Raw genomic sequence first — 26808 nt, forward strand, 5'->3', positions numbered from 1 at the left:
CATTAGCCTGAAAACATCATCCTTGTCGATGAATTTTGCCATGGATGGTACGTTTGCCTTTAGTTTGTCCCGATTAAGTTGCTTCGTGGTATTTGAGTTGCAATTTTTACACCAAATTTTTGCCACAAACTCGGCGTCTATGCTCCGAAATTCAAGACAGTTATCCGCACAATGATGACATTTCATACCAGCGGCGTTTGTCAGTTGCTTGCAAGTTTGTCTAGGCTTGAGGCCATAAATTGACAACTATCGATAAACCTGATTTCGATCTTCTTATACATTTCTCCATCGCCATACCCCATACCTGCAAGAGGTACCTTGATTTTGACATTAAAACTGATATATTTCTCGGTATTCTCTGCTATGCAACCAATGTCCTGCGTGTCGTACTTCTCGCCCAGTTCCCGGATAAACAGGTGCACGTCATACCCGCTTAGATTATGGAAGATGACAGGTATATGACTAGGTATCTTGTATTTGAGATTGCAGCTGTTATGCGCTGCGCCCCTATACAGACCTGTATCATGACAGTGGTACCGAACTTTGCGATTATTCTCATCGTTAAAGGGCTTCAAACCTATATGCCATCCTGTGGCCTCGTTATGTTCCCTTTTTAACACCTCTGTCAGTTCTAGCATGGGTTGTTGCGGGAATATCCCATATAGCCTCTTCACCTCATCCTCTAGGTGTGTGACGAATCGCTTGACGCAATCTTCACCACGATACACTGTTAGTGGATCTGGTACATCCCCATAGGCAAATGTACTCTATGTACACCAACCAGATGGTATATGCTTACTCAGCTTCTTCGTCTCCCTGGCATCTTCTACCGGGACGAGTAGGCTCTCAAAATTGGCATAGACGCAGAAGGGTACCCTGAACTGCATCTGACCATTTCTATATTGCAACCATTTCTCTGACTCGTTTGGCATTGTGACCTTGACTGCTTCGTGGTCCCTGCAGTAACCGTAATGCTTGTCCCTCGATTCAACCTTAGGAAAGGCTTGAAGGCAGTTTAGGCAGAAGTGCATTTTTGCCGTATCTTTCGAGGTCTCCTTGCCTAGGAGTCTAGATGGGCTTTTTACGGCTGTGTAGTGGGTCTTTGAACCATCTGTGATAAGCAGCAGATTCACCTGCTTGCTACGCTTAATACTGTGTTCAGATCGTCTTAGGATATTAATCTTCTTTCGCGTTATGTATAGGACATTCACCGCAATGTCCGTGTTATTCTTTTCGAACTTGAATATATCCTTAATGGTTGTTGGGAACTCTATATCATGCCAATTGTAGAGGTCTACGTAGGGTCTCAGCTTAGTGATTCTTTGTACATCTTCTCCAATCACTGTATGAAGTAGGCCAGCGATGACGCCCCATCTAAAACACTCCTCGTCATCATTGTTTGGATTGATAATGGCCTTTTTTAAATCTATAAGTTTTGGGGGTTCTATATACGATGAACCCCTTGTTAGCCGCAACTTATGGAAATCTATATCAAGGTGTATAATTCGACTAATCGTGAAGCCACTCTTAGGTAGTGCAGGATGTTCCAAGTGGGTCTTGATATTGGCAAACATTATATCCATTTTGTCGTCTACATCGCTACCCTGGAAGATTTCTGTCATATTACTATTAAAGGCCTTCTTCACCTCAATGTACTCGTCGTTAGCACCCTTCGAGTTTGGTACTATTTTCTTCTTCCACATGATCCACAGGGCCAGCTGTACCTTTGCCGATCCCATTTCCACCACCTGCTCCTTAATCAAGGTTTTCACGTTAGGTCGCACCATCCCCATATACCCATCGACGTCGGCTCCTCCCATACCAGGAATGCGAAAACTTCGAAATGTCTTGTGGAGCGCATGCTCATGTTCATGTGGTGTAAAATCTTGCACTGGCTGATCATATAGATTTTGAATATCTTCGAGGTAGTCTTCTTCAGCCTCTTTTTCCACTTCGTCATGAAGCGTAGGTTTCGCGATGATGTTATTCGCACCATCATAGAGATTCATCATATTGCACTTAAAAGATGCATAGGTTCTCTTGATTCCCTCTTTTATAGACTTGGGAACAGCGTCCACTAACCATTTGTACCATCCATGCATCTTGGTTTTCACGATCGAACGATTTTTTGACAGTTTCTCCTTTTCAACAGTGTCCATTTCAGATGGGGTAATAGTCAGTTGTGCAATTCCTGCATTTTACCCCGTATAGTTGGACGGGTCTTTAGCATCTCTTGCCTTTCAAATATGTTCATGACCTCTGGTGTTATAGGTCTGACTGGTTGTATAGCCCTCCTAGGTGGCCCCTGTGGTTGATATTCCAGCAAAGCAACCAGGTCGGCCTTGCGTATCCTGTAGTAACCAGTCAACCCACGGCTTTTCGCAATATCACGTAATTGTTTCACAGTGTGTGTGTTCATTCTTTATTATATGGATTATATTTTCTCAGAGGATTTCATCTTGGTCAATACTAACGCATCTTTACTGCGCATGCGTTGATTTTTGATGAAGTCAGCACTATATAATGAATTTACAATAATGTGCGCTAGAAATTTTTTTACTCATTTGCAGCTTTCTTTGATGACGTCCCTGGTATGCATGGATAAACATAGCATACTAGGGACTTTACCTTGAACTCCATGACTAAGCACTGCATACTAGGGACTAAGCATGACTCAACACCGTATGGTATAGATTTATTGTGGTTTGACCGTGGGAAGAACTTGATGGTCGTGCGCGAGATGTGCGTTGCGCCAGAACATACATTTCTCTATCTCTAGGCTACCTTAAAAGGAGAACTAACGATTGATAACAAGTTTGGCTTAAAATGTTCATTAAAGTGTGAATAAGAACTGTGTAATTTTTTTGCATTCTTGAGCCTTGGTTCTCGAGATATTTAAGGTCAAAGTGGTACTGTGGTCTCCGCCATGAGAGTGTCGAGGATGATTTTCTGTTCGGTAAATTACTTATCTGTGTAATCAAGCGGGAATTTAAACAAACGTATTTTGTGAACGAAGCGAGGGATTGACAAATGAATAAACCGTAAGTATTCCTTGGTGATAGTTTAGGATTAATTTTTTTATTTAAAAATTTATTTCGTGGAAATAGAATGTTATTTTCGCTTTATAAATATAGTTTTGGGCGAAAATTGCAAGAGAATAAAAATACGAAGTCTTTTTTATCAGGTTTCTTATCTTCATACTCATAAGAGACACTTTCTTATAAGTATGTTGGCCTTGAACTTCGAGTCTGTCCTTTTTTTCTTCTTGCCTTGTTTTTATAATACTGTTTTTAATGATCGTAATAAAAATGTTAGAATATTCTTTTACAAAAAGTGTGTACTCGAATTCATTATGATTTTTTTGTGTGTCATTTTTGTATCAAAACAACCTTCAGGACATTTCTAGTCTCTGCTGTTCTATTACGTATAGGGCCTGTTCCAAATTGAAGCTTTTTTATTCGTATTTTTGTGCGACACTAATTTCCTTTCAGCGCCAGCTGTTCATATACAACAGAAAAGGAAAAGAACAAAATTTGATTTTAAGCAAAGCTCAGTTTCATGCTAAGCTCTTTTTCATCTACAGTGCGTCAAGCGTGACTTCCAAGCTGAGTTGATGAATGCAAAACCAAAGAAATAGTTCCTTCTTGGTGCCGTACTAACGATATTCAAGCACAAAACTTACGACATTATTGATATGAATGGTACATCGGTAAACACACAAGCACCCTCATTAACACGTAGAAGAAACGGAATAAACATTGAAGGGGTAAAGAAAATTATATAAATAGGGATTATAATATAATTATATAATGTATTTATATAATTAACAATTATATTATAAACTAGTCGAGAAAGCCTGTAGAAATATCCCATGAGGCAGAATAAAAATGAAAAATAAGGGTTATGTAAATTTTGATGCAACACATCCACATCGTTGCCTCTATTGTGTAGAGCTTGAAGCGCTGATCAAGAAAATGTATAGGATCATATGTTTTCGACGAACGCCTGAGGAGATGTAAGGGTTTAAAATTTTTGCTGACGTCAGCAAAGTCTCTATTAAAGTACAAAAAAAAATTTCTTTAGAAATTTGTATACTTGTTGCATTTATCGTATAGATCATGAAACGCAGATTAAGAAAATGTATAGGTTCATGTATTTGACAAAGGGTTGCAGAGATATTGGGGTTTAAAAGTTTTTTGATGACGTCAACAAGCCTTCCGTCTTGAAATAGATTTAGGGACCCAGGTTTGGTAAAATTACCCAAATTGTTCCTAGGTGGTCCCTCTAGTTACCCACGCGGTGAAAAAACAATGACGTCACCACCTAGCTAACAAGTTATTTGGCCTCAAAGTATAAGTGCACTGTAATGGCTTCGTTAACTTAATATGGGATATTGACGTACACATACTCTCTGCATTATTATAAGAGACTAGTCAACAAAGCCCGTGGAAAAATCCACTAAGGCAGGATAAAAAAAGAAGCGCTATTTGAATTTTGATGACGTCAGCAACCGATCCACAAAAAAATAAGAACTTTCTTTTTACGTTGCTTCTATTGTGTCGAGCTTAAACTGCTGATCAAGAAATTGAATATGATCATGTAGAGATAGAGAAATGTTCCTTCTAGCACAGGCGCACATCAAACACGCGCACACCACAGTCAAACACAACAAATCCGCTGATCATCAAGTCCCTATAATGTTAAATCATACTAAAATGAGTAAAAATAATTCTGGCACACCTAGAGGTAAATTCCCCTGCACACTGCTGACGTCATCAAAAATCAACGCATGCGCAGTAGCATCAGTGCTTAGTCATGCATAATAAATAAGTTCCCTAACATACAACAAATGAGCCCCCAACGCATGCGCAGTAGCTGTGTTAGTTTTGAGCAAGATGAAATCCTCCGACAATGAAAAATTTCATATAATAAAGATGAACACACATACTGTAAAACAATTATGTGATATTGCGAAAAGCCGTGGGTTAACAGGGTATTACAGGCTACGCAAGGCTGAATTGATTGCCTTGCTGGAGGATGTACAACGAAAGCCAGTTAAGCCTATAACACCAGATGATATGGATATTTTTGAGAGGCAAGAGATGCCAAAGACCCGTCCAACTATAGAGGGTAAAATCCGTGAATGGTATGATCGGATTTTACCGAAATCTGAAATGGACACCTTTGAAAAGGATGAGATGAGAAAAAATCGTTCGATCGTGAAAACCAAGATGCATGGATGGTACAAATGGTTAGTGGACGCTGTTTCCAAGCCTATAAAAGAGGGAATCAAGAGAACCTATGCGACCTTCAAACGTAAAATTATGAATCTCTATAATGGGACAGATAACATCATCGCGAGACCTATGCTTCATGATGAGGTGGAAAAAAGGCTGAGGAAGACTACCTCGAAGATACTAAAAACTATATGATCAGCCAGGGCAAGATCTTACACCTCAGGAACATAAGCACGCACTGCATAAAACATTTCGAAGTTTCCGCATTTCTGGTGTAGGAGGAGCCGACGTCGATGGGTATATAATCGAGGACCAAGTAGGGGAAATGGGATCAGCAAAGGTACAGATGTCCCTATGGATCATGTGGAAGAAGAAGATACTACCAAAATCGGAGGAGGCTAACGACGAGTACATCGAGGTGAAGAAAGCCTTTAACAGCAAGATGACAGAAATCTTCCAGGGTAGCGACGTAGACGACGTGCTGGATAGGATGATTGCTGATATCAAACCACACGTGGAACATCTGGCACTACCCCAGAGTGGATCCACCATTAGTCCAATCCTACACCTTGATGTAGACTTTCATAAGCTACAACTAACAAGGGGTTCATCATATATAGAACTACCTAAATGGATAGCCTCAAAGAAGGCCATCATTAATCCAGTGAATGAAGATGAGGAATGTTTCAAGTGGGGCGTTATAGCATCCCTACACAATGCAGAGATGGGAAGGAACCCAAATCAAATATCTCATATGCAGCGATACGTAGACCTCTACAATTGGCAGGATATAGAGTTTCCGACAACCATCAAGGACATATCCAAGTTTGAAAAGAATAACACGGACATTGCTTTAAACGTCTTGTATGTAATGGGAAAGAAGATCAATATCCTGCGGCGATCAGAACACAACATTGGGCGTAACAAGCAGGTGAATCTGCTGCTTATCACAGATGAAGGAGACCTCGAAGAATAGGAATGCGATGTATTTCTGCCTGAACTGCCTACAGGCCTTTCCTACGGTTGAATCGAGGGAGAAGCATTATGGCTACTGCAAGGATCATGAAGCAGTCAAGGTCACAATGCCAAAGGAGGCTAAAAAATGGTTACAATATAGGGATGGTCAGATGCAGTTGAGGGTACCTTTTGCTGTATATGCAGATTTTGAGAGCCTACGCGTCCCAGTAGAAGATGCAAGGGGAATAAAGACAAAAAAACTGAACAAGCATGTACCGTCTGGTTGGTGTACCTATAGTACATTTGCATACGGCTCCATACTAGGTTCCCTAACAGTCTACAGGGGTGAGGATTGTGTCACGCGATTCGTAAACCATCTGGAGGAAGAGGCGAAGAGGTTATATAGGACATTCCCGCAACAGCCAATGTAAGAACTAACAGAGGTGTTAAAAAGGGAGCATGACGAGGCCAGAGAATATCATATATGCTTAAAGCCGTTTAACGACGAGAATAACCGTAAAGTTCGGGACCGTTGTCACTATACGGGGTTATATAGAGGCGCGGCGCATAACAGCTGTAACCTCAAATACAATATACCTAATCACTTACCTGTAATTTTCCACAATCTAAGCGGGTACGATGCGCATCTCTTCATCCGGGAATTGGGTGAAAAATATGACAGCCAGGACATTGTTTGTATAGTTGAAAATACTGAAAAATAAATCAGTTTCAAAGTTAAATTCAAGGTACCACTTGCAGGTATGGGGTATGGAGATGGTGAGGTGTATAAGGAAATAGAGATCGGGTTCACTGACTCTTGTAGATTAATGCCCTTAAGTCTGGAAAAACTAGCAAGCAACCTCAACAATGAACAGTAGAGCTACCTCCCAAGGATGCATTCTACGCAAGCTGAATATGAGGGGGATCAGTGATGAGGATTATGTCTATGCGAAAAAGGTATGGAATTTCATTACCCCAGAGGGTGATAAGGTTACTATTGGCGGCTATCACGATGTGTACCTCGCCACAGACGTCCTGCTATTAGCCGACGTTTTTGAAACGTTTTGGGACGTATGCTTGACAAAATAAAAGCTTGATCCTGCGCGCTTTTACTCCGCACCCGGTCTGGCATGGAAGGCGGCACTCAAGTTTACCGGAATTAGGTTAGAGCTCCTCACAGATCCGAAGATGCTCTTGATGTTCAAAAAAGTTTTCCGTGGAGGTATAACCCAGGCGGTACACCGGTATGCGAGAGCTAACAACAAGTATATGGGAGACCAGTATAACCCGGATGAAGAATCCCCCTACCTGCAGTACCTCGATGCTAACGACCTATACGGATGGGCCATGGGTTAAGACCTCCCAACGGATACCTTTAAATGGGTGTCAAATACTAAGGTATTCACCGAAGGGCGAAAAGCGAAACTCGTTAGCGACAATAAACATGGGTACATTTTAGAGGTTAATATCGAATACCCCGAGAGGTTACATGATAAACATAATGAGTTACCATTTTTACCCGAACACATGAGGATCAACAAAGTTGAGAAACTGGTATCAAATTTGAAAATATATATTGCATATCAGAGCTGGATATATATTGCATATCGGAGCTCTCCATGAAGCTATAAGGCACGGGAGCTTAAGAAGGTGCATAGAGTCATTCAATTTAACCAACAGCCATGGCTTAAAGGGTATATGCATCACAACACCGATTTGAGAACAAATGCGAAGAACAAGTTTGAGAAGGATTTCTACAAGTTGATGAACCTCTCGGTGTTCGGCAAAACTATGAAGAACATTAGAAACTACCGCCACATTCAGCTGTTCACCAACGAGGAAAAGTATATGAAACTCGTGATGAGGCCCAACTTTAAAGGTGGAAGCCGGTTCAGTAAGCACCTCCTAGGTGTAGAGATGGGCAAGACGGAGGTCAAAATGAACAAACCGGTGTATAGAGGTCAAGTGATATTAGATATCTCAAAGCTAATCATGTATGAGTTCCACTACGACTATATGCAGCCCAAATATGGTAGCAAGCTGCAGCTGTGTTACATGGATACGGACAGCTTTGTGTACCTCATCCGAACAGAAGATTTTTATCGTGACAATGCGCAGGATCTTGAGGACCGTTTCGATGCGAGTGCCTATAATCCAGATGATGGGAGACCTCTTTCTATAGGGAAAAACGAAAAGGTCGTTGGCCTCATGAAGGATGAATTAGGTGGGAAAATTATGACCGAGTTTATAACACTTAGAGCCAAGCTATATGCCTACGAGATCCTCACAAAAGAGGGCTGTGACAGGAAAGCCAAGGGTGTTAAAAGATGCGTGACCAAAAAGTTTATCACTTTTGACGAGTATAGACGATGTTTGGAAGAGGGCGTTAATATCTACAAAGGTCAGGTGTTAATTCAAAACAAAAATCATCAGGTATACACACAAATCGTTAACAAATTAGCCCTTAATAGAGCGGATGATAAAAGGCTCGTGCAGCAGGATCAGGTTACCACGCTTTCCCGTGGTCATTACCGTCGGTGTACAACTGAGTATGACTAAATGGAAGTGTGTTTGTATATCGCCGTAATGCTACCCTATGCCCTGATCGTGTTTTTCTTTTTTCGTTACCGCCGTACTTTAAAGAGAATGTCAGAGCTTGCACAAATGTTTGACACAGCCTCAGAATCAACCTATGAGCATGTAGTGAAACCCACCGATAAACTCCAGGTCCTGAAAGAAGCCCTGCGTAAGGGCAAGGGGCATCTCCTACCCAAGAAATGTACAGAGGGGTTCATTGACAAGGCTCCTGATGAAGCCGTCGAAAAGGTACATGCTGAGTACGTACAACATGAGCTTCAAGAGAAGGGAGAGAAAACCGCTAGGGCACTATCTACTCACGTGGTCAGCCTATACGCGAACATGATTGGAAATGTCATAGATATCGACAATGTTGATGATTTATGTAGGGACATTGAAGAGGATCCTCTAAATAGGAATAGCATGACAGATCTCAGGAGGTGTTTAGCTCCAATTTTGGTGGCGGGGCATACCGCGAGACATATGAGCAAAAAAAGAGGATGACGCGGAGGTGAAAGAGCCTTGAAGATCATGGCCTACATTGAAATTTCTTATAAGCCGTAGGACTTGTAAGAAATGAGTGAAGAAGAGAGACAACAAGAGAGAGTCATTACAAAGCCAGTAAAGCATCTGGGGCGTGTGCCCCAGGGACACAAGTTGGCGGCACTGATGAAGAAGAGGAAGGAAGAAATAAAACAACAAGAGGGTACTGTAGAACCTACAGTCAAAACTTCTTCTGGGGCCAGTTCCGTACAGTCAATAGACAACATCTACCTTTATGGTGTAGGGACTTTGGCCGTGCTTGCCATAGGAGATGTAGTCTGATACAAGTTTGGTAGAGGCAAAAGTGATGGGGGAACTAACAAGCTCACCTTTGAGCCTCAAAAGGGCAAAGCCCAGCCACATATTGAGATTTTCAAAATGCTGTAATAATAAATGAATACAAGCAACATAACCCCGAATTAGAAGGAGATCCTGGATATGCTCTATGAGACCGTTGTAGATCTTAGTTTCACTTTTGCCTATGCCATGGCAGGTAAGAAATTCTTGGGAATTCAGAGGCCATCTACCAAAATGGATACCATCGATGTTCTTAAGATGGTGGCCTATTTTGCAGCAGGTAGGGAGTCGTGAAATGGCCGTCAAGAAAGGCTGGATATCAAGAAACCGGCAAGTCTCCGACGCTTGCTGAGGTTGCTAGGGTATTACACCAACACGAGTATCGGAACAATAAATGATCGATCCCGTCAGATTCGATAAAGAGATAAAACAGATTCAACAGGATGAGAATTACATGCTTTTTTACACCCTGTTCACGTATGACATTATAGCACGGTATATTGAACTTTTAAAGACACCGATCAAGATACCTTTTTTTAACCCCGGACCCTGCCCTGTCAGCCAGGAGAAGGCACGGCTCGTCAAGAGGTACCACCAAGTACTGCGTTTCCTGGAGGGTAAGATAGTGTTTGACACACTGCCTACCAAATATCATACTCGAAAGACCAAGTTTTGCCCTGCCTGCCGGGGTCTCTTGTTAGTAACCATGGGGGCGTATGGATTTGTTCTACCTGCGCGCGATATACCCTAAAATGCATAATAAGAAATGGTGTTATCAATAAAATGTTAGACGTAGTAAAAGACCAACATACGGCAATCTTCACTGATCCTACGTCTTGTGGCAAGACGCAACGTGTTCTGGATCTACTGTAAATTGAATACAGGCATCACTATCACAACATTGTGATACTATGCCCTACCCTGCAATGGAATACGACCTATCTTGAGAGGCCTTTGCTCTGGAAGGACGAATATGTGTTCCTGATCGATCCTAAGGACCAGCTGTTTAAATCGATAGCGAAATTATCATCGTTACTAGCAGCTGAGGAGAGTTTGTTTGTTGTGGACGATACAAAAATGCTACCTGAACATATGGCTACTAAACAATATGGAGGAGGCCAAGAAATGTTCAAAACATTTTTTATCTATGGACAATTTTAGGATCAAGGACAATAGCCAACAAACAAAAATGTGCATCAAATGCTTGGATGTTCTCAAGACGTCAAAGGAGCGTACAAAGTGTCCGCATCAAAGGCGGAGGTCAACCTGTAAAGAGTGTGGAGGAAGTCAGATCTGCGGGGACCATGGTAGGATAAGATCGCAGTGTAAGGACTGTGGGGGTGGTGGTAGATGCAGCGAACATGGCAGGATAAGATTCACCTGTAAAGACTGCGGGGGTGGAAGCTTCTGCGACCATAAAAAACGAAAGCAGGAATGCCCCATATGCGATCCTACCGGACATCTGGCTGGTGTTGTACGATGCCGAGTCCGCGAGGCTTTACAAGGAAACAAGGAGCTCAGCCCCAAGGAGTATCTCGGGTGCGATATGGCTAAGCTGCGCTCCTATATTGAAGCCCAGTTTGTTTAGGGTATGACCTGGGACAATTATGGAGATTGGCACATTGATCACAGGGTGCCAATTAAATATAAGAAAAATGGAGATGCTCCTTTGCTTGCCGAGGAGGCTAAAAGGCTTCACTACATCAACACCCAGCCCATGTGGGCGAGTGAGAACATATCAAAAGGCAATCGGTACATTACAGAATAGGAAGCCCACACCCAACCAAACACAATTTTACTACTCTTGCGTGTAGTAAAATTACAGGTGAAATCTTCTGGATTACGTTGGTATATTAGAAATGTCTCTTGCAAATGTCTCGGTTGATTATTTCCAAGGAAAACAAGTCCGATTATTTTATGTCCAGGATAAAGGTCAATGTATTGTAGCCCCCGATGTTTGGAGAGCTTTAGGATATAAACGAAGGGCCGGTGTACAAGCCATTCAGCGATATGTTCCTGACAAGTATAAAATGCGATTAGGTGACGCTATTACTGGTCCTGGGGGTGTACTCAGATCTGAGTACACCCAACCAAACACAGTTTTGCTGACTGACGCAGGCCATATACCTTCCTCCTGAGATGTGGTCAACCTGACGCAGAACACTTTTTAGAGTGGGTTGTGAAAGAGGTGCTACCCAGGGGAATGCGAAAGCTTGCTGTGGCAATCGAGGACAGAGATATGGTCCTGACATTCCTCGCGGACGAGATTGAGGATAGAGACAACCAACTCATTGTGTTTGGTGTTGGGGGATGAACTCGAGGTACAGACCCAGGAAAATGCAAGGCTTCGGGAAAGACGTTCCCAATGCTCAGGACCCCGGAAAAGACAACGTCATCATAATCCATAGAAAGTGCACAAGATGACGATGAGTACCATTATCTTCCCTATTACTGCACGCGCGTTCAGAGGCGCAATATTGGCAAGAAGAGATTGTGATTCAAGGACAACTACTCAGGTGCGGAGGAGATTTTTGTCATCGACAACCCCAATGGTATACACGACTTTAATCGGTTTGAAGAGGTTGGACATGTGGAGCGTTACTCAGGATGACTTGTACGATTTGGGTGTTCCAGCACTGGAGGACTAGGCAGACGCTAATTTTTACTACTCCTTTAAGGAGTAAAAATTATAGGTAAAAGTGAGGGGGTTGCCACCATACCTCAGTCGGGCTCGAGAACTATTACCACTCTTTAACACCCTCCATAGGTACCTGAACATCCTCGGGAATAAGCATCAATTCTTCTGAAAGGAAGCTTCTGTCAGGACCGTCCTTTAAATAGTACAGCACGCGACTGCCTGCTACAATACGATCCAACCTATACATTTTCCTGCTCCAAAAGGCGTCAGTTGCGCGTGTTTTAGAGTCGCGATGCTCCTCTTCTGGTTGTAACAGATAGAGATAAAGCCCATCCCAAGGTTGGGGCTTTTCTTCCGGGTATTGTTGACTTTTCGCAAGCGGTACATCATCTATTTTAATAGCCCTGCTAGGTTCCATGCCAATCATGACAGTCTTGGTGTTGTTGAGACTTCACTATTGTATACAAATGCTTCACCCATGTACTGCTAGTTTCCACAGTGACCACCTCCTGTGCATCTTGAGGCTTATGAGCCTTTCAGCAAGTACCTTGTGGTAGGACTCTTCAAAGACTGTGAACGTATGGTGGTACTTAGTGGTGGCCCTCTTAATTTCCACCCCCTTGTCTTCTAGCAGCTTGGTTACATCTGATTTGAACTCACTACCATTATCACATTTAAAAATCTTGGGGTATCTAAGAAGTCCCGCTTTTTAAATGTCCTTGATCATGTCAGGGACCTCGCTGGCTTTTTTGGTACGCAGAGGTCTCGCTACCTTGTACCTTGTACCTTGAAGCCACGTCCGTGAGAATTTACTTATACGTGTTACCATACAACTTGTCATGAGGCATGTATAAGATATCAAATTGATGCATCTCATTGGGTCTTGTAATTTTGAAATGGGGGTAATCGATACGTTTCGGGCCTTTGATGTGTCTCAACCACAACACTTGCCTAGACAACCAGTGGGTAACCAGCTTTTTGGATAGACAGCTCTTCTTCGCGAGTAATTTGATGGCCTTGTGTCCAGTCCAGAGATGTTCTGGGGTATAGTAAATTTGACTTAGCTTTTCCGCCTCTTCCTCAGTAACAATGTGTGATGCTTTTAACATTTTGTATGCTACAAATCCTAGCAGAGACAATGATCCAACAATGAACGTGAGTTTTCCATCTTTTTGTTGTTTGGAAGGTGTGTAATAATCAGACAATTTAGGTACCTTATCGTTTGAGGCTATATAGTACTTGTACATATCGTCTTCCAATTCTCTCAGGCTCTTCCCAGCCTGTAGTTGTAATTGCCGTTGTTTGTTGAACCAGTCGATCTTAGCCTGTTTGTCCCGGACCCATTGGGCTTAAGCATTTTGCAATTTTTCCATCGCTTCATCGTGTCTTTTCCGTTCTGCCTCACCGTGTCCTGAGAGTTTGCTAAATAGGAAGTTCGGGCCTCTAAAAGCTAATGCGTTGATTGCTGCACCTGCAACAAGAACAGCGATAGTTGTCATTTATTAGTACTCAACGCTCTGGAAGCGGCCGTCTAGGACGTTCAGTTGGGCATCCTGAAGCAAATACACATAGCACCTGAAATCCCCAGTTCCGTCAGATTTCTTGGTCATGGGGAGGGTAATGCCGTCACTCAGACGTCGTAGGGGTCTTCCACTACCATGTAGGGTACGGTTAGGGGAAGCTCGGAAATTGATAAACAACGCATATTTCTCGTTGAAGAATTGGCCAACCGTGACGTTAGAATCGTGGCTGCCGAATAAATTGACGACCTGCTCCAGATGGTCCTTAGGAAGCATCGCGTGTGAGTACAATTCGTTAGACTCCCCCTCAACGGTGACGCTAATCTTCTCAATCTTAGGATTATAGAAGACCTCGTTGATACCGGAAAAAGTCTTCACTTTAGAAGGGTCCACAAACAATAATAGGATGCCTTTTAGGCTCTTTGCTGGAGTGTCAATCTGTAAATTATAGCTGGTGTCCTGTTTTTTTATGGTCACCACCTTGCTTCTTAGGATCTTTTCGTAGGGCAACGCTAGCCTTGCGTAACGGGACATCATAGCACTCGCTAAACACTCTTGAGTGACTTTGTCGAATTTTAACTTGATATTTGTGATTTTATTTGCGGCATCGGCCGGCATCTTTGATCACGTCGCTATGTGGAGCAAAATGTAGGACAAATTGGAGGCGGTCATGGAGCCTTGCCTGGTAAAATGGCAAGTCTCTCGTCAACTTAAAGAGCTTGCCCAAAGGAATACAGAAAGTATTACTATACGCTGCAGCGATGGGTTTTTCTTCATCAGTGCCAACATACTCGGTAGCTTTAACATGTAGGGCCCTGATGGTCCCATCGTTGGGGTTGATCCCTTCTAAGATGACGTTGTTGTCTCTATCAAATTTGGGTAACCATAAGTCCCTGTAGACCGCCAGGGTGCTGAAATCGCTAATATTCTGTACCTCGTTACCCTGAACGTTAATACGTAGATCGCGGACCAGGCTTTTGCTATGTTGTTGACTGCCCGGAAAGATGACATCATTCTGCCCCATGTTGGGAATATCCACATATAGATCTTAATTCTGGTTAATTGTGGATGGCATGTTAGATATCTGAACCCTTTGTCTTCCACCTTTGATACCGAAGAGCTGCTTCGTCTCTGCGTAGGGGTCTAATGTTGTTCCAAACGCACTCATTTTATTATATAAGGGAAATCTTTAAATAAATGGATAACCCTAACTTTTCGCATGAAGATGATATTGGGGGGATGATAAACATGAAGATCATCCATCAACGCATCAACTTCCATCAATGCCAGGGACTTCAACGTCAGGAAAACAACAGCAGGGAGGTGCACTTGATAAACTCATGAGAGACAAACTAAAATCAGAGGTAAACGATTTTTACAAACATCTTGCTAAAAATTGGAACCTGGGACCTCTGGATGAAACCCGACTAGAAATAAATATAATTAATGGCAACTTCAAACGTGAAGAACAGCTTTTTTTCAGAGATATAATGGTTACAAGAGTGCATGGGAGTGGGTTTCTAGCATTAAGTACATCATTAAAAACAGATGGTTTTACGGCTCAAGACGTGCAAGATATGGGCTTTACTGAATTTGTCACTACGCCCAACAAAAGGGCAGCGATTCAGAAACTTGCGCTAGAGGTTGATGATATTGTGAAGAAGGGTGAAGAGAAGGCTCCTGATGAGATCATCCCGATGGAATCGTTAGATAATATCATGAAAGTTGTACATGATACAGAAAACCTTATAAAAGAGACTTCATTCACTAAATTTACCAAACGTGAATTAAGGGGCTTGACCTCGAACTTCAAACCTATCAGGGTAACATTAAAAGCTTAGAACATAAGATAATTTCGTATGACAGCGAGATTGACAAGGTAAAAGCCAGGCTGAAACAACTCGAGGATCAGAAAGATGGGGCATACGGTGGTGAGATTGATAACCTTGATATAAAAATAATAGAAAAGGTTGAGAAAAAAATTGAAAAATTGAAGGAGGAAAAAAATGCTGTGCAAGAAAAGGTGAAAGAACTCAAACGTGATATTTAGAGCCAGCTGAGACACATCAAGGAGGCGTTGATGAAAATTGCCGCAGATGACACGTCCATGCTCGAGAAACTCAAGATTTTGTTCAAGGAGCAGGGGCTGACTATGGCGAGTATCGTGTCGGATATTGGTCTACTGATTTCCACCATTGTACTCGCCGTTACGGGGAGAAGTGTCGCGGCAGGTGGTTCAGGAGGAAGTGCCGCAGGGAAGGGGTTTGTAGAGAAGAAGCTGGAAAGATTAGGGAAATTTTTATAATACCCAGCAGGTAAGGTGGGTGCTGCATTGCCGTCTAGGACGTTCAGTTGGGCATCCTGAAGCAAATACACATAGCACCTGAAATCCCCAGACCATCTGGAGCAGGTCGTCAATTTATTCGGCAGCCACGATTCTAACGTCACGGTTGGCCAATTCTTCAACGAGAAATATGCGTTGTTTATCAATTTCCGAGCTTCCCCTAACCGTACCCTACATGGTAGTGGAAGACTTCACTTTAGAAGGGTCCACAAACAATAATAGGATGCCTTTTAGGCTCTTTGCTGGAGTGTCAATCTGTAAATTATAGCTGGTGTCCTGTTTTTTTATGGTCACCACCTTGCTTCTTAGGATCTTTTCGTAGGGCAACGCTAGCCTTGCGTAACGGGACATCATAGCACTCGCTAAACACTCTTGAGTGATTTTGTCGAATTTTAACTTGATATTTGTGATTTTATTTGTGGCATCGGCCGGCATCTTTGATCACGTCGCTATGTGGAGCAAAATGTAGGACAAATTGGAGGCGGTCATGGAGCCTTGCCTGGTAAAATGGCAAGTCTCTCGTCAACTTAAAGAGCTTGCCCAAAGGAATACAGAAAGTATTACTATACGCTGCAGCGATGGGTTTTTCTTTATCAGTGCCAACATACTCGGTAGCTTTAACATGTAGGGCCCTGATGGTCCCATCGTTGGGGTTGATCCCTTCTAAGATGAGGTTGTTGTCTCTATCAAATTTGGGTAACCATAAGTCCCTGTAGACCGCCAGGGTGCTGAAATCGCTAATATTCTGTACCTCGTTACCCTGAACGTTAATACGTAGATCGCGGACCAGGCTTTTGCTATGTTGTTGACTGCCCGGAAAGATGACATCATTCTGCCCCATGTTGGGAATATCCACATATAGATCTTAATTCTGGTTAATTGTGGATGGCATGTTAGATATCTGAACCCTTTGTCTTCCACCTTTGATACCGAAGAGCTGCTTCGTCTCTGCGTAGGGGTCTAATGTTGTTCCAAACGCACTCATTTTATTATATAAGGGAAATCTTTAAATAAATGGATAACCCTAACTTTTCGCATGAAGATGATATTGGGGGGGTGATAAACATGAAGATCATCCATCAACGCATCAACTTCCATCAATGCCAGAGACTTCAACGTCAGGAAAACAACAGCAGGGAGGTGCACTTGATAAACTCATGAGAGATAAACTAAAATCAGAGGTAAACGATTTTTACAAACATCTTCCTAAAAATTGGAACCTGGGAACTCTGGATGAAACCCGACTAGAAATAAATATAATTAATGGCAACTTCAAACGTGAAGAACAGCTTTTTTTCAGAGATATAATGGTTACAAGAGTGCATGGGAGTGGGTTTCTAGCATTAAGTACATCATTAAAAACAGATGGTTTTACGGCTCAAGACGTGCAAGATATGGGCTTTACTGAATTTGTCACTACGCCCAACAAAAGGGCAGCGATTCAGAAACTTGCGCTAGAGGTTGATGATATTGTGAAGAAGGGTGAAGAGAAGGCTCCTGATGAGATCATCCCGATGGAATCGTTAGATAATATCATGAAAGTTGTACATGATACAGAAAACCTTATAAAAGAGACTTCATTCACTAAATTTACCAAACGTGAATTAAGGGGCTTGACCTCGAACTTCAAACCTATCAGGGTAACATTAAAAGCTTAGAACATAAGATAATTTCGTATGACAGCGAGATTGACAAGGTAAAAGCCAGGCTGAAACAACTCGAGGATCAGAAAGATGGGGCATACGGTGGTGAGATTGATAACCTTGATATAAAAATAATAGAAAAGGTTGAGAAAAAAATTGAAAAATTGAAGGAGGAAAAAAATGCTGTGCAAGAAAAGGTGAAAGAACTCAAACGTGATATTTAGAGCCAGCTGAGACACATCAAGGAGGCGTTGATGAAAATTGCCGCAGATGACACGTCCATGCTCGAGAAACTCAAGATTTTGTTCAAGGAGCAGGGGCTGACTATGGCGAGTATCGTGTCGGATATTGGTCTACTGATTTCCACCATTGTACTCGCCGTTACGGGGAGAAGTGTCGCGGCAGGTGGTTCAGGAGGAAGTGCCGCAGGGAAGGGGTTTGTAGAGAAGAAGCTGGAAAGATTAGGGAAATTTTTATAATACCCAGCAGGTAAGGTGGGTGCTGCATTGCCTTGCATCATTGGTACGGTTGTTTCATTGTTTCTGAGTGTAGCGGCAACCATTGTGGAAAATGCAGCGAAACATCTGTACATGGTAATTGATGCTGTCGCTGGTTTTGTTGTGGTATACGTTGGAATGAGGAAGAAGGCCTAATATTAGCTATTTTTTAAGCCAGATGTAGGCGATGATGAGCCCCACCTCTGCTGTGATCAATGCAGTTTTGGTATCCTCATGTTGTTACCCATGTAGGGTATGATCGGGAGTATGTTGAGGAGGTATAGCATTCTTAGGAGGTATAGTATGCTTATGAGGTGTAGGTGGTATAGCCTGTATAGGAGGTATAGTATGCTTAGGATGTATAGTATGTATAGGTATTTTGGGTATTTTTTTTGCCTAGGGAGTGGTTTGATGACCCTCTCCGTAGGCTCTACAATAGGCTTGTTATTCACGTCAACCTGGACCCTAACATTTATGTTGGCAGGTGCGATCAGGATATTGTTGTTATACCCTTCAATTTTGCCGATACGTAAGTTCATATTAGAAGGTAGCATGTACACGCTAGGCATCACCACAAAATTTGCTGGGGTTCGAGCATATTGCAGCACTTTCTGAAATTGTGTGATGTCATGCCCTACATTCTCTTCCCTACGCACCATACTTTGAAATTTTTGCAACAAGATATGCCTTGCCGTGTAGTTGTCTGCACCAGACCCGAGTAAGGATGTCTTGGCTCCTGCTTGCGACCCAAGCAACAAGACCACGTAGACGCGAATACTCTCGCTTAGCTATGCTAGACCTTCCGACGTCAAACCCTGACTTGTTGGTGTGATGAATTTGGCCCAATCACCATCAACCTGTGGCCACATTGAACTATTTGTCAATGACAACATGACAGCCTTAAATTTGTACAGACTATTAGGATCTGCACCGTAATCGCGACAGAATTGTGCATATCCGGATGTGCAATAGGGGTTTTTATATTGATGAAATCCATCGTCATAATGCATGGGTACCTTCATCCTGGTAAGGATGCGGCGCATGTGTTTATAGACGTGAAATTTAAAGATCGAGTTGACAAGGGGTACGGAACCCGTCATGTGCTTAGCGGAGATGCCTATTGCCGTCGTTGCACAGTGGGTAGCGAAACTACCCTGGATATTCCAATAGTCCAAGGCTTGTCCTGTCCAAGCCACTCTGACAGGGTCATTCAGCAAATTTGTGGGGATTTTTATGGCATATTTGCTAAATTCAGGGAATACCATGGAAATATGTGATTCTGTAGACACGTACAGGTCCTGATGCTCAAGGTTTGTAATACCAAGGTGCCATTCTGCCCTGTTGGATTTGTACCTTGCATAGGGGTTGTATGAGTACATGTTCATTGTTTTGTTATAACAAAACGATAAAGCAACTGTATATCACAGACATTGTAAAGCCTATAATATTTGAGGACTACTTAGGACATGATACGAGAATTGCCTTGAAATCCATAAGTATTCGACCTACATGGGTGAACATTTATAGCAACAACGACTTTACAATTCGTAAGGTAGGACCTGATCAGAGGGTGACTCGGATCGCCATTATGAACGGTCTGTGCAAGATCGAGGATTTGGCGACTATCGTTAACAGTCAAGCAGAGGATAAGACTAAACTGTTTGTCCTAAAAAATAGATTCTGTAGGCTCCGTGTCAGTGACGGGTACACGGTGGTGATTCATAGACAACTCCAGGAGCTTTTAGGTCTTCCATACGACCCCAGTCAAAAATACTATACAAGTGGTGACTACGATGCAGTCTACAGGACTGAAGTTTATCAAAGATTGAGACTCGTTTGCCATCAGTTGGATGAAGACGACTGCCTGCTAGATGGTAAAAAGTGTAAAATTCTCGCTCTACTCCCCACCAAGGAGTTAAACGCTTGGGGGGGGGGATATGTTGACCTGAAGTTTTGACACCTCAATTTACCTACTCCTAAAAGGCTCCACGGATCGTTCGGAGTTCATGTTAACAGACGAATATCATCACGAGAAAAAGGTTTCGTTTACTGGATTAACGATTTATACTGATAGAATAAATGAATGATGTAACCAAGCTGTACCCAAATTTACCGAGTGCACCTGCGCACATCGCCGACATGCCGGAGGAAAGCCAGGTCTACAGACTCAAAAAGATTGAGGAAATAGAACAGTATCTACGAAGTGAGGTTAGGGAGTGGGACAGACTTGTCAAGAAGTTTAAAATGCATGGGACCTGGGTGAGGTATTGTGATCATGGTTTGTTGAGTGTCAGCATTATAACATCGGGCGTTGGGATCGGGGCGTTAGCCTCGGGCCTCGGAGCTCCCTCTGTATTCCCATGGGCAGTATCACAATAGCTGTAGGTATAGGACAAGCCGGTCTGCGGAATGCCTCAAAAAGATTAAGCGCTAAATCCAAAAAGCACGAAAGTATCAGGCTACTCGCGGAGACCAAATTAAATTCCGTCGTCGACCTGATCAGCCAGGCTGTAGAAAATGGGGTGATTAGCGACTACAAGTTTAGTCTCATTATGCAGGAAAAGCAACGGTAAATGCTGCCGAAGGAGCAAATACGACAACGCGTTAAACAGATAGTTGATAGACTTAACGAACGAGAACGTGCCCAGCTGGTTCCGAAGGAAAGACAAGAAGGTAGGGATGACGTTTTAAAAAAACTTCAATCTGCACAGTATGCAACGCTACCTAGAGTCTCCACCTGTTTAGAAACCTTAATTTTGTATATTTTATAGGTCTTGTAGGACCTATAAAATGTATGGTTTTTTAATCCTCACTCAGCAACCATTCTTTTTTGAAGTCCTTATATCGACATTCCACAACATGTACCTGAGGGTAGTAGTTTTTACCTTGCATATACACAATTTTTGAGATATCAGCTCTTCGATCTTGGACCAGATTTGACGATATTTCTCGACACAGTCGGGGTTCTTTTCAAAATCAAGACTCATCGCTGGTAGAGCACTGGCATTGTACCGGGTGACCCCATGCGGGGACCAGATTTTACGTGTTTTTACCTTCAAAGCAACCACGAGGTCTCGTGTATGGTAGCCTATAATGTACCTAACCTCCAAGGTTATCCTTACCTCCATTGGCAGGAATGGGATCTGACACTGTTAGATAGTCCACGTTGATATCATTGATGTCCGTAAAGGTAGTAGCAAATGAGTAGAAAATTTTGGGGTTGACAAGCTCAATCTCAAATTGTAGCATCTTGTTTTATTGAATTTCAAAAAAGCTCCGAGGATTGCTTCTCGTTTTACATACACAGCTACCCTCGTTACAGGTGATGTATTCCTAGTAGCAATACTAGCACAACATTTTTGCCTTTACCACAAACCTACGTCCGCAGGTACATCTATCATACTCATCGACACGATCGAGTACCCGTTCACAGTCCTTACATTTTTCCATTTATTTACACTTATAAACATCATCCTCCAGGTCTTGAATCCTTCGTTCATTATCCTCTTCTTTTGATGATTCGTGCACTAAGGCCAACGCCATTAGTGGTAGAGATAGACCAATGCCAACTATAAAGATTATAGCTGCTAAGTTTTCCATAGCCTCTACTTTTGATTGACGATTGATGCACATTTATTAGTAGTATTTTTGATTTTATCTTACAACAAGGTTGTATGAAACCAAGGTTATCTTCACCTACATATAGGCATGTCCTGTGTTTTGAACTTGCTTGGCACAAGCCTTAGCAAACAGGCATGATACTCAACGGCCTTGTTGCACATGTCCTGCCTCTTAAAGTGGTATGGTACCCAACCTAGCATGTCTGGCATCTCTTCTACAGCCTTATTGCACATGTCTTGAGTTTTGAATTGATTTGGTACATGCATGAGCCCCCGGGGCATATCCTCAACGGCTTTGTTGCACATGCCTTGCGTCTTGAATTGACTCATCCTTATTATTAGGGTTACAACATTTTCTCACCTTAAAGGGTGGACGTTTTTTCACATCTTTACTGCGCATGCGTTGGGGGCTCATTTGTTGTATGTTAAATAACTTACCTTGTTATGCATGACTAAGTACTGATGCTACTGCGCATGCGTTAATTTTTGATGACGTCAGCAGTGTGCAGGGGACTTTACCTGTAGGTGTGCCAGAATTATTTTTAGTCATTTTAGTATGGTTTAACATTATAGGGGTTAACCTTGATATGCATGACTAAACACAGCATGATCAGCGGATTTGTTGTGTTTGACTGTGGCGTACGTGTGTGTGTGATGTGCGCCTGTGCTAGAAGGAACATTCCTCTGTCTTTCATGTGCTTTTGATGAACGGTTAATGAGATATAAGGGTTTAAAGATTTTGCTAACGTCAGCAATAGCCAGTCAAAACAAAAAAATAAATTTTTAAACATTTTTTATAACTGTTGCTTTCATCGTATAGATCTTGGAACGCTGATCAAGAAAATTTACAGGATCATACACTTTTGACAAACGGTAGCAGAGATATTAGGGTTTAAAGGTTTTTTGATGACTTCATTAACCCGTTCATTCCGAAACGGATTTGGGGACCCATGTTTGGGAAAATTACACAAATTGGTCCTAGGTGGTCTCTAGTTACCCACGCGGTGAAAAATCATTGACGTCACCACCTCGTTTCCAAGTTACTTGGCATCAAGGTTTTAAGTGCACTGTACTGGCTTCATCAATTTAATATTGGATTTTGTCGTTAAAGTAGTGTTATTGACGTCGCGCCGTAACGTCAGAAAATTTAACATATTAGACATGCATTATTCGGCAACATCAAAGGAAAATGAACACATCCACATTGCCTGTTACAGGCAGACACAGTCTCTTTATTATTATATAGATGGTTGATAAGGACAATGGAAAAATAGGTTTTATTCTAGATTTTTTACTGACGTCAGCAGTGTGAGATACGAGAGAAATTGACGAAATTTTGTTCATTTGTTGCATGTAATGTGTAGAGGTTAAAACGCTGATAAAAATAATGTATAGCATCATATGTTTTCGATGAATGCCTAAGGAGATACAAGGGTTTAAAAAATTTGCTGTCGTCAGCAAAAACCAACAAATTTTTGGTTTGAAAAATTTGTATGCTTGGTGCCTTCATCTATAGATCTTGAAACCCTGATCAAGAAAATGTAATCTCGACACACTTGTGCATGTCCCGAGGTGGAATAGGGGTTTTTATACTGCGAGAACCCATCATCATAGGGCATGGGTACCTTCATTCTTGCCAATATGCGTCGCATATAGTAGTACACGTGAAATTTGAAGATCGAGTTGACAAAAGGGTACCGAACCCGTCAGATGCTTGGCAGATATGCCCAAGGCCGTAGTTGCGCAATGGGTGGCGAAATTAACCTGGATATTCAAGTAGTCCAAGGTCTGCCCTGTCCAACTTACTCTGACAGGGTCGTTCAGCAAATTAGTGGGAATGGATATGGTATATTTGGTAAACTCAGGGAATGCCACCTCAATGTGCGAGTCCGTAGACACGTACAGACCCTGATGCTCTAAGTTGGTTACACTAAGTGCCCATTCGCCCCTGTTACTATTGTACTTTGCCTTGGGGTTGTATGAGTATATATTCATCCTTTCTTAAAACAAAGGATGAAACAACTCTATAATACTGATATCGAAAAGCCTACGATATTTGAAGACTACCTGGAGCAGGACACGAGAATTGCCTTGAAGTCGATCAGTATTCGGCCTGTATGGCTGAACCTGTATAGTAACAACGAGTTTACTATACGCAAGGTAGGGCCTGATGAGAGGGTGACTCGGATCGAGATCCTGAATTGTTTGTACAGAATAAAGGATTTGGCATCCATTGTGAATAGTCAAGCAGAGGACAAGATTAAGCTTTCTGTCCTGAAAAATGGACTCTGCAGTCTCAGTGACGGGTACTCGGTGGTGATGGATCGACAATTTTAAGAGCTCCTAGGCCTACCCTACGATCCTGCAAATAAGTACTATATGAAGGGCGACTATGATGCATATTACAGGACCGATGTTTACCATAGGGTGAGACTCGTTTGTCCGCAGTTGGACGAAGACGACTGCCTGCTTGATAGCAAAAAGTCTAAAATTCTGGCCTTGCTTCCCACCAAAGAGTTAAACGCTTGGGGAGATATGCTGACCTGGAATTTTGGCACTCCTGTTTACCTTCCACTGAAGGGCTCTACGGACCGTCTAGAGTTCATGTTAACGGACGAATATCACCTTAAAAAGAACGTCTCGCATTCTGAAAGAATAAAGATGAGCGATATCAGAAAACTGTATCCGAGTTTGCCGAGTGCACCTGCGCAAGGCGCCGATATGCAAGATGAAGGACAGGTCTTTAGGCTTAAAAAGATTGATAAAATAGAGCAATATTTACAAAATGAAATCAAGGAGCGGAACAGGCTTGCCAAGAAGTTTTAAATGCATAATACGTGGGTACGCTTCTGCGACCATGGTCTGCTTGATATAAGCGTGATAAATTCGGGGCTTATCATAGGAGCTATAGCCTCCAGCCTAGGAGTCCCCCTGGCCATTGCAATGGGGGGACTCACGATTGCAGCTGGGATAGGACAGGCCGGTCTTAGAAACGCTTCAAAAAGGCTCGGCGTCAAATCGAAAAAACATGAAGGTATAAGGCTATTAGCCGAATTGAAACTGAACTCTATCATTGATCTCATCTCAAAGGCAATGGAAAACGGTGTGATTAGTGACTACGAGTACAGCTTGATCAGCAGGGAATAAGAGAGGTATATACTGCTAAAGGAACAGATGCGGTAGCGTTTTAGACGAATCGTGAATGCCATTAATGAACAAGAGCGTACCCAGCTAGTCGCTAAGGGCAGGAAAGAGGGAAGAATTGACGTTTTAAAAAAACTTCAGTCTGTACAGTATGCAAGCGCTACCTAGAGTCTCCACCTGAGTATAAGCCTTAATTTTATGTATTTTATAGGTCCTGTATGGCCTATAAAATACATGGTTTTTAATCCTCACTTAACAACCATTCTAGTTTGAAGTCCTTACATCAAACATTCTGTAATATGTACCTGAGGGTAGTAGTTTTTGCCTTGCACATATACTGATGAAATAGCCAGGATGGCACTGGCTTGGTAGGGTTCATCGTAGGGTACTAGCATACCATAGAATTTGGTTGTGATCGCGTCCTTGTCGTATTTAAGCTTGGCGTTCACATAACGGTCCTTTTTCACGGGCTCCGTCGTCAATTGCTCAGAAATCAACTCCTCAATCTTGGACCAGATTTGGCGATTGAGGGATTTGCATGTCACCGACATGCGCAACCACTCCCATTATACGTGATATATTCATGGTAGCAGTACCAGCACAACATTTTACCATTTACCACGAACCGACGCCCGCAAGTACATTTATCATACGCATCCAACATACGTATACAGTCGTTACAATACTCCATTTATTCTATAATCTTCAAGACGGTCCTCTAAACCTTGAATCTTCCGTTCATTATCCTTCTACCTCTCTGATTCTTTTACCAGGGCCAGGGCCATAAACGGGAGGGAGATACCAATACCAGCCATATAGGTCATGAATGCTGCAGTTCCAAATATATCGAATTTTGATTGCTGATAGTTAATGCACATTTATTATATAGTATTTTTGATTTCATCTTCCAATCCCGAAGTGTTGTGGGATGACTTATGAATTTCACATGTTGTTGCACATGTCCTACGTCTTTAAATGATCCAAATAAATGATGAATTCTGCCTGTGCTAGAATTTTTACCCATTTGCAGCATTGATGACGTCACTGCTATACATCGATAAACATAGATTATTAGGGAATAACCATGGCTAAGCACCGCATGATACCGGATTATCGGGACTTGCTGTGACGTCTGTGACGTGTGCGTGCGCGACTATGCCAGAAGGAACATTTTACTATCTTTGATACAAAAGTTTAAAAAAATTTTATTGACGTCGGCAATGGCCCGTCAAAACACACAAAATTTGTTTTTCGAAATTTGTATACCTGTTGCCTTCCTTTAGATCTTAAAACGCTGATCAAGAAAATGTATAGGATCGTGTACTTTTGACAAACCGTTACGGAAATATTGCGGTTTAAATGTTTCTTGATGACGTCATCACCACCTCGTTTTCAATTTATTTGTCCTCAGAGTTTTAGGTGCACTGTATTGGCTTCATTACTTTAATACCAAAAATGTTTTTTAGAAATTTGTATACCTGTTGCCTTCATCGTATGGATCTTGAAACGCTGATCAGGAAATATATAGGATCATGTGCTTTTGACAAACGGTTGCCGAGATATTAGGGTTTGAAGGTTTTTTGATGACGTCATTAACCCGTCCATTCCGAAACGGATTTGGGGATTCAGGTTTGGAAAACTTGCCCAAATTAGTCCCAAGTGGTCCCTAGCTACCCACGCAGTGAAAAATCATTGACGTCACCACCTCGTTTCCAAGTTATTTGGCCTCAAAGTTTAAGTGCACTGTAATGGCTTCATTAATTTAATATAGGGTATTGACGTTAAAGTAGT

General features: G+C 42.2%; 1 protein-coding gene across 2 annotated transcripts in view; it reads left to right on the forward strand.

The window, feature by feature from the left end:
• The window catches only part of LOC130647182 (uncharacterized), a 32412-nt gene extending 22638 nt beyond the window's left edge, over positions 1-9774 (forward strand). The window contains exon 2 of one of the 2 annotated variants that reach the window (XM_057452946.1): positions 3584-9761. In XM_057452946.1, the coding sequence (XP_057308929.1) occupies positions 5563-6213 (651 nt within the window). In that variant the 5' untranslated portion in view covers positions 3584-5562 and the 3' untranslated portion in view covers positions 6214-9761. Of the gene's footprint in view, positions 1-3583 lie in introns of both variants that reach the window. The other variant, XM_057452945.1, reaches the window with a different exon arrangement.
• Positions 9775-26808: the final 17034 nt, after the last annotated feature.

The sequence above is a fragment of the Hydractinia symbiolongicarpus genome, chromosome 6 (assembly GCF_029227915.1).
Source record: "Hydractinia symbiolongicarpus strain clone_291-10 chromosome 6, HSymV2.1, whole genome shotgun sequence".
In the NCBI taxonomy this organism is placed as follows: domain Eukaryota; kingdom Metazoa; phylum Cnidaria; class Hydrozoa; order Anthoathecata; family Hydractiniidae; genus Hydractinia; species Hydractinia symbiolongicarpus.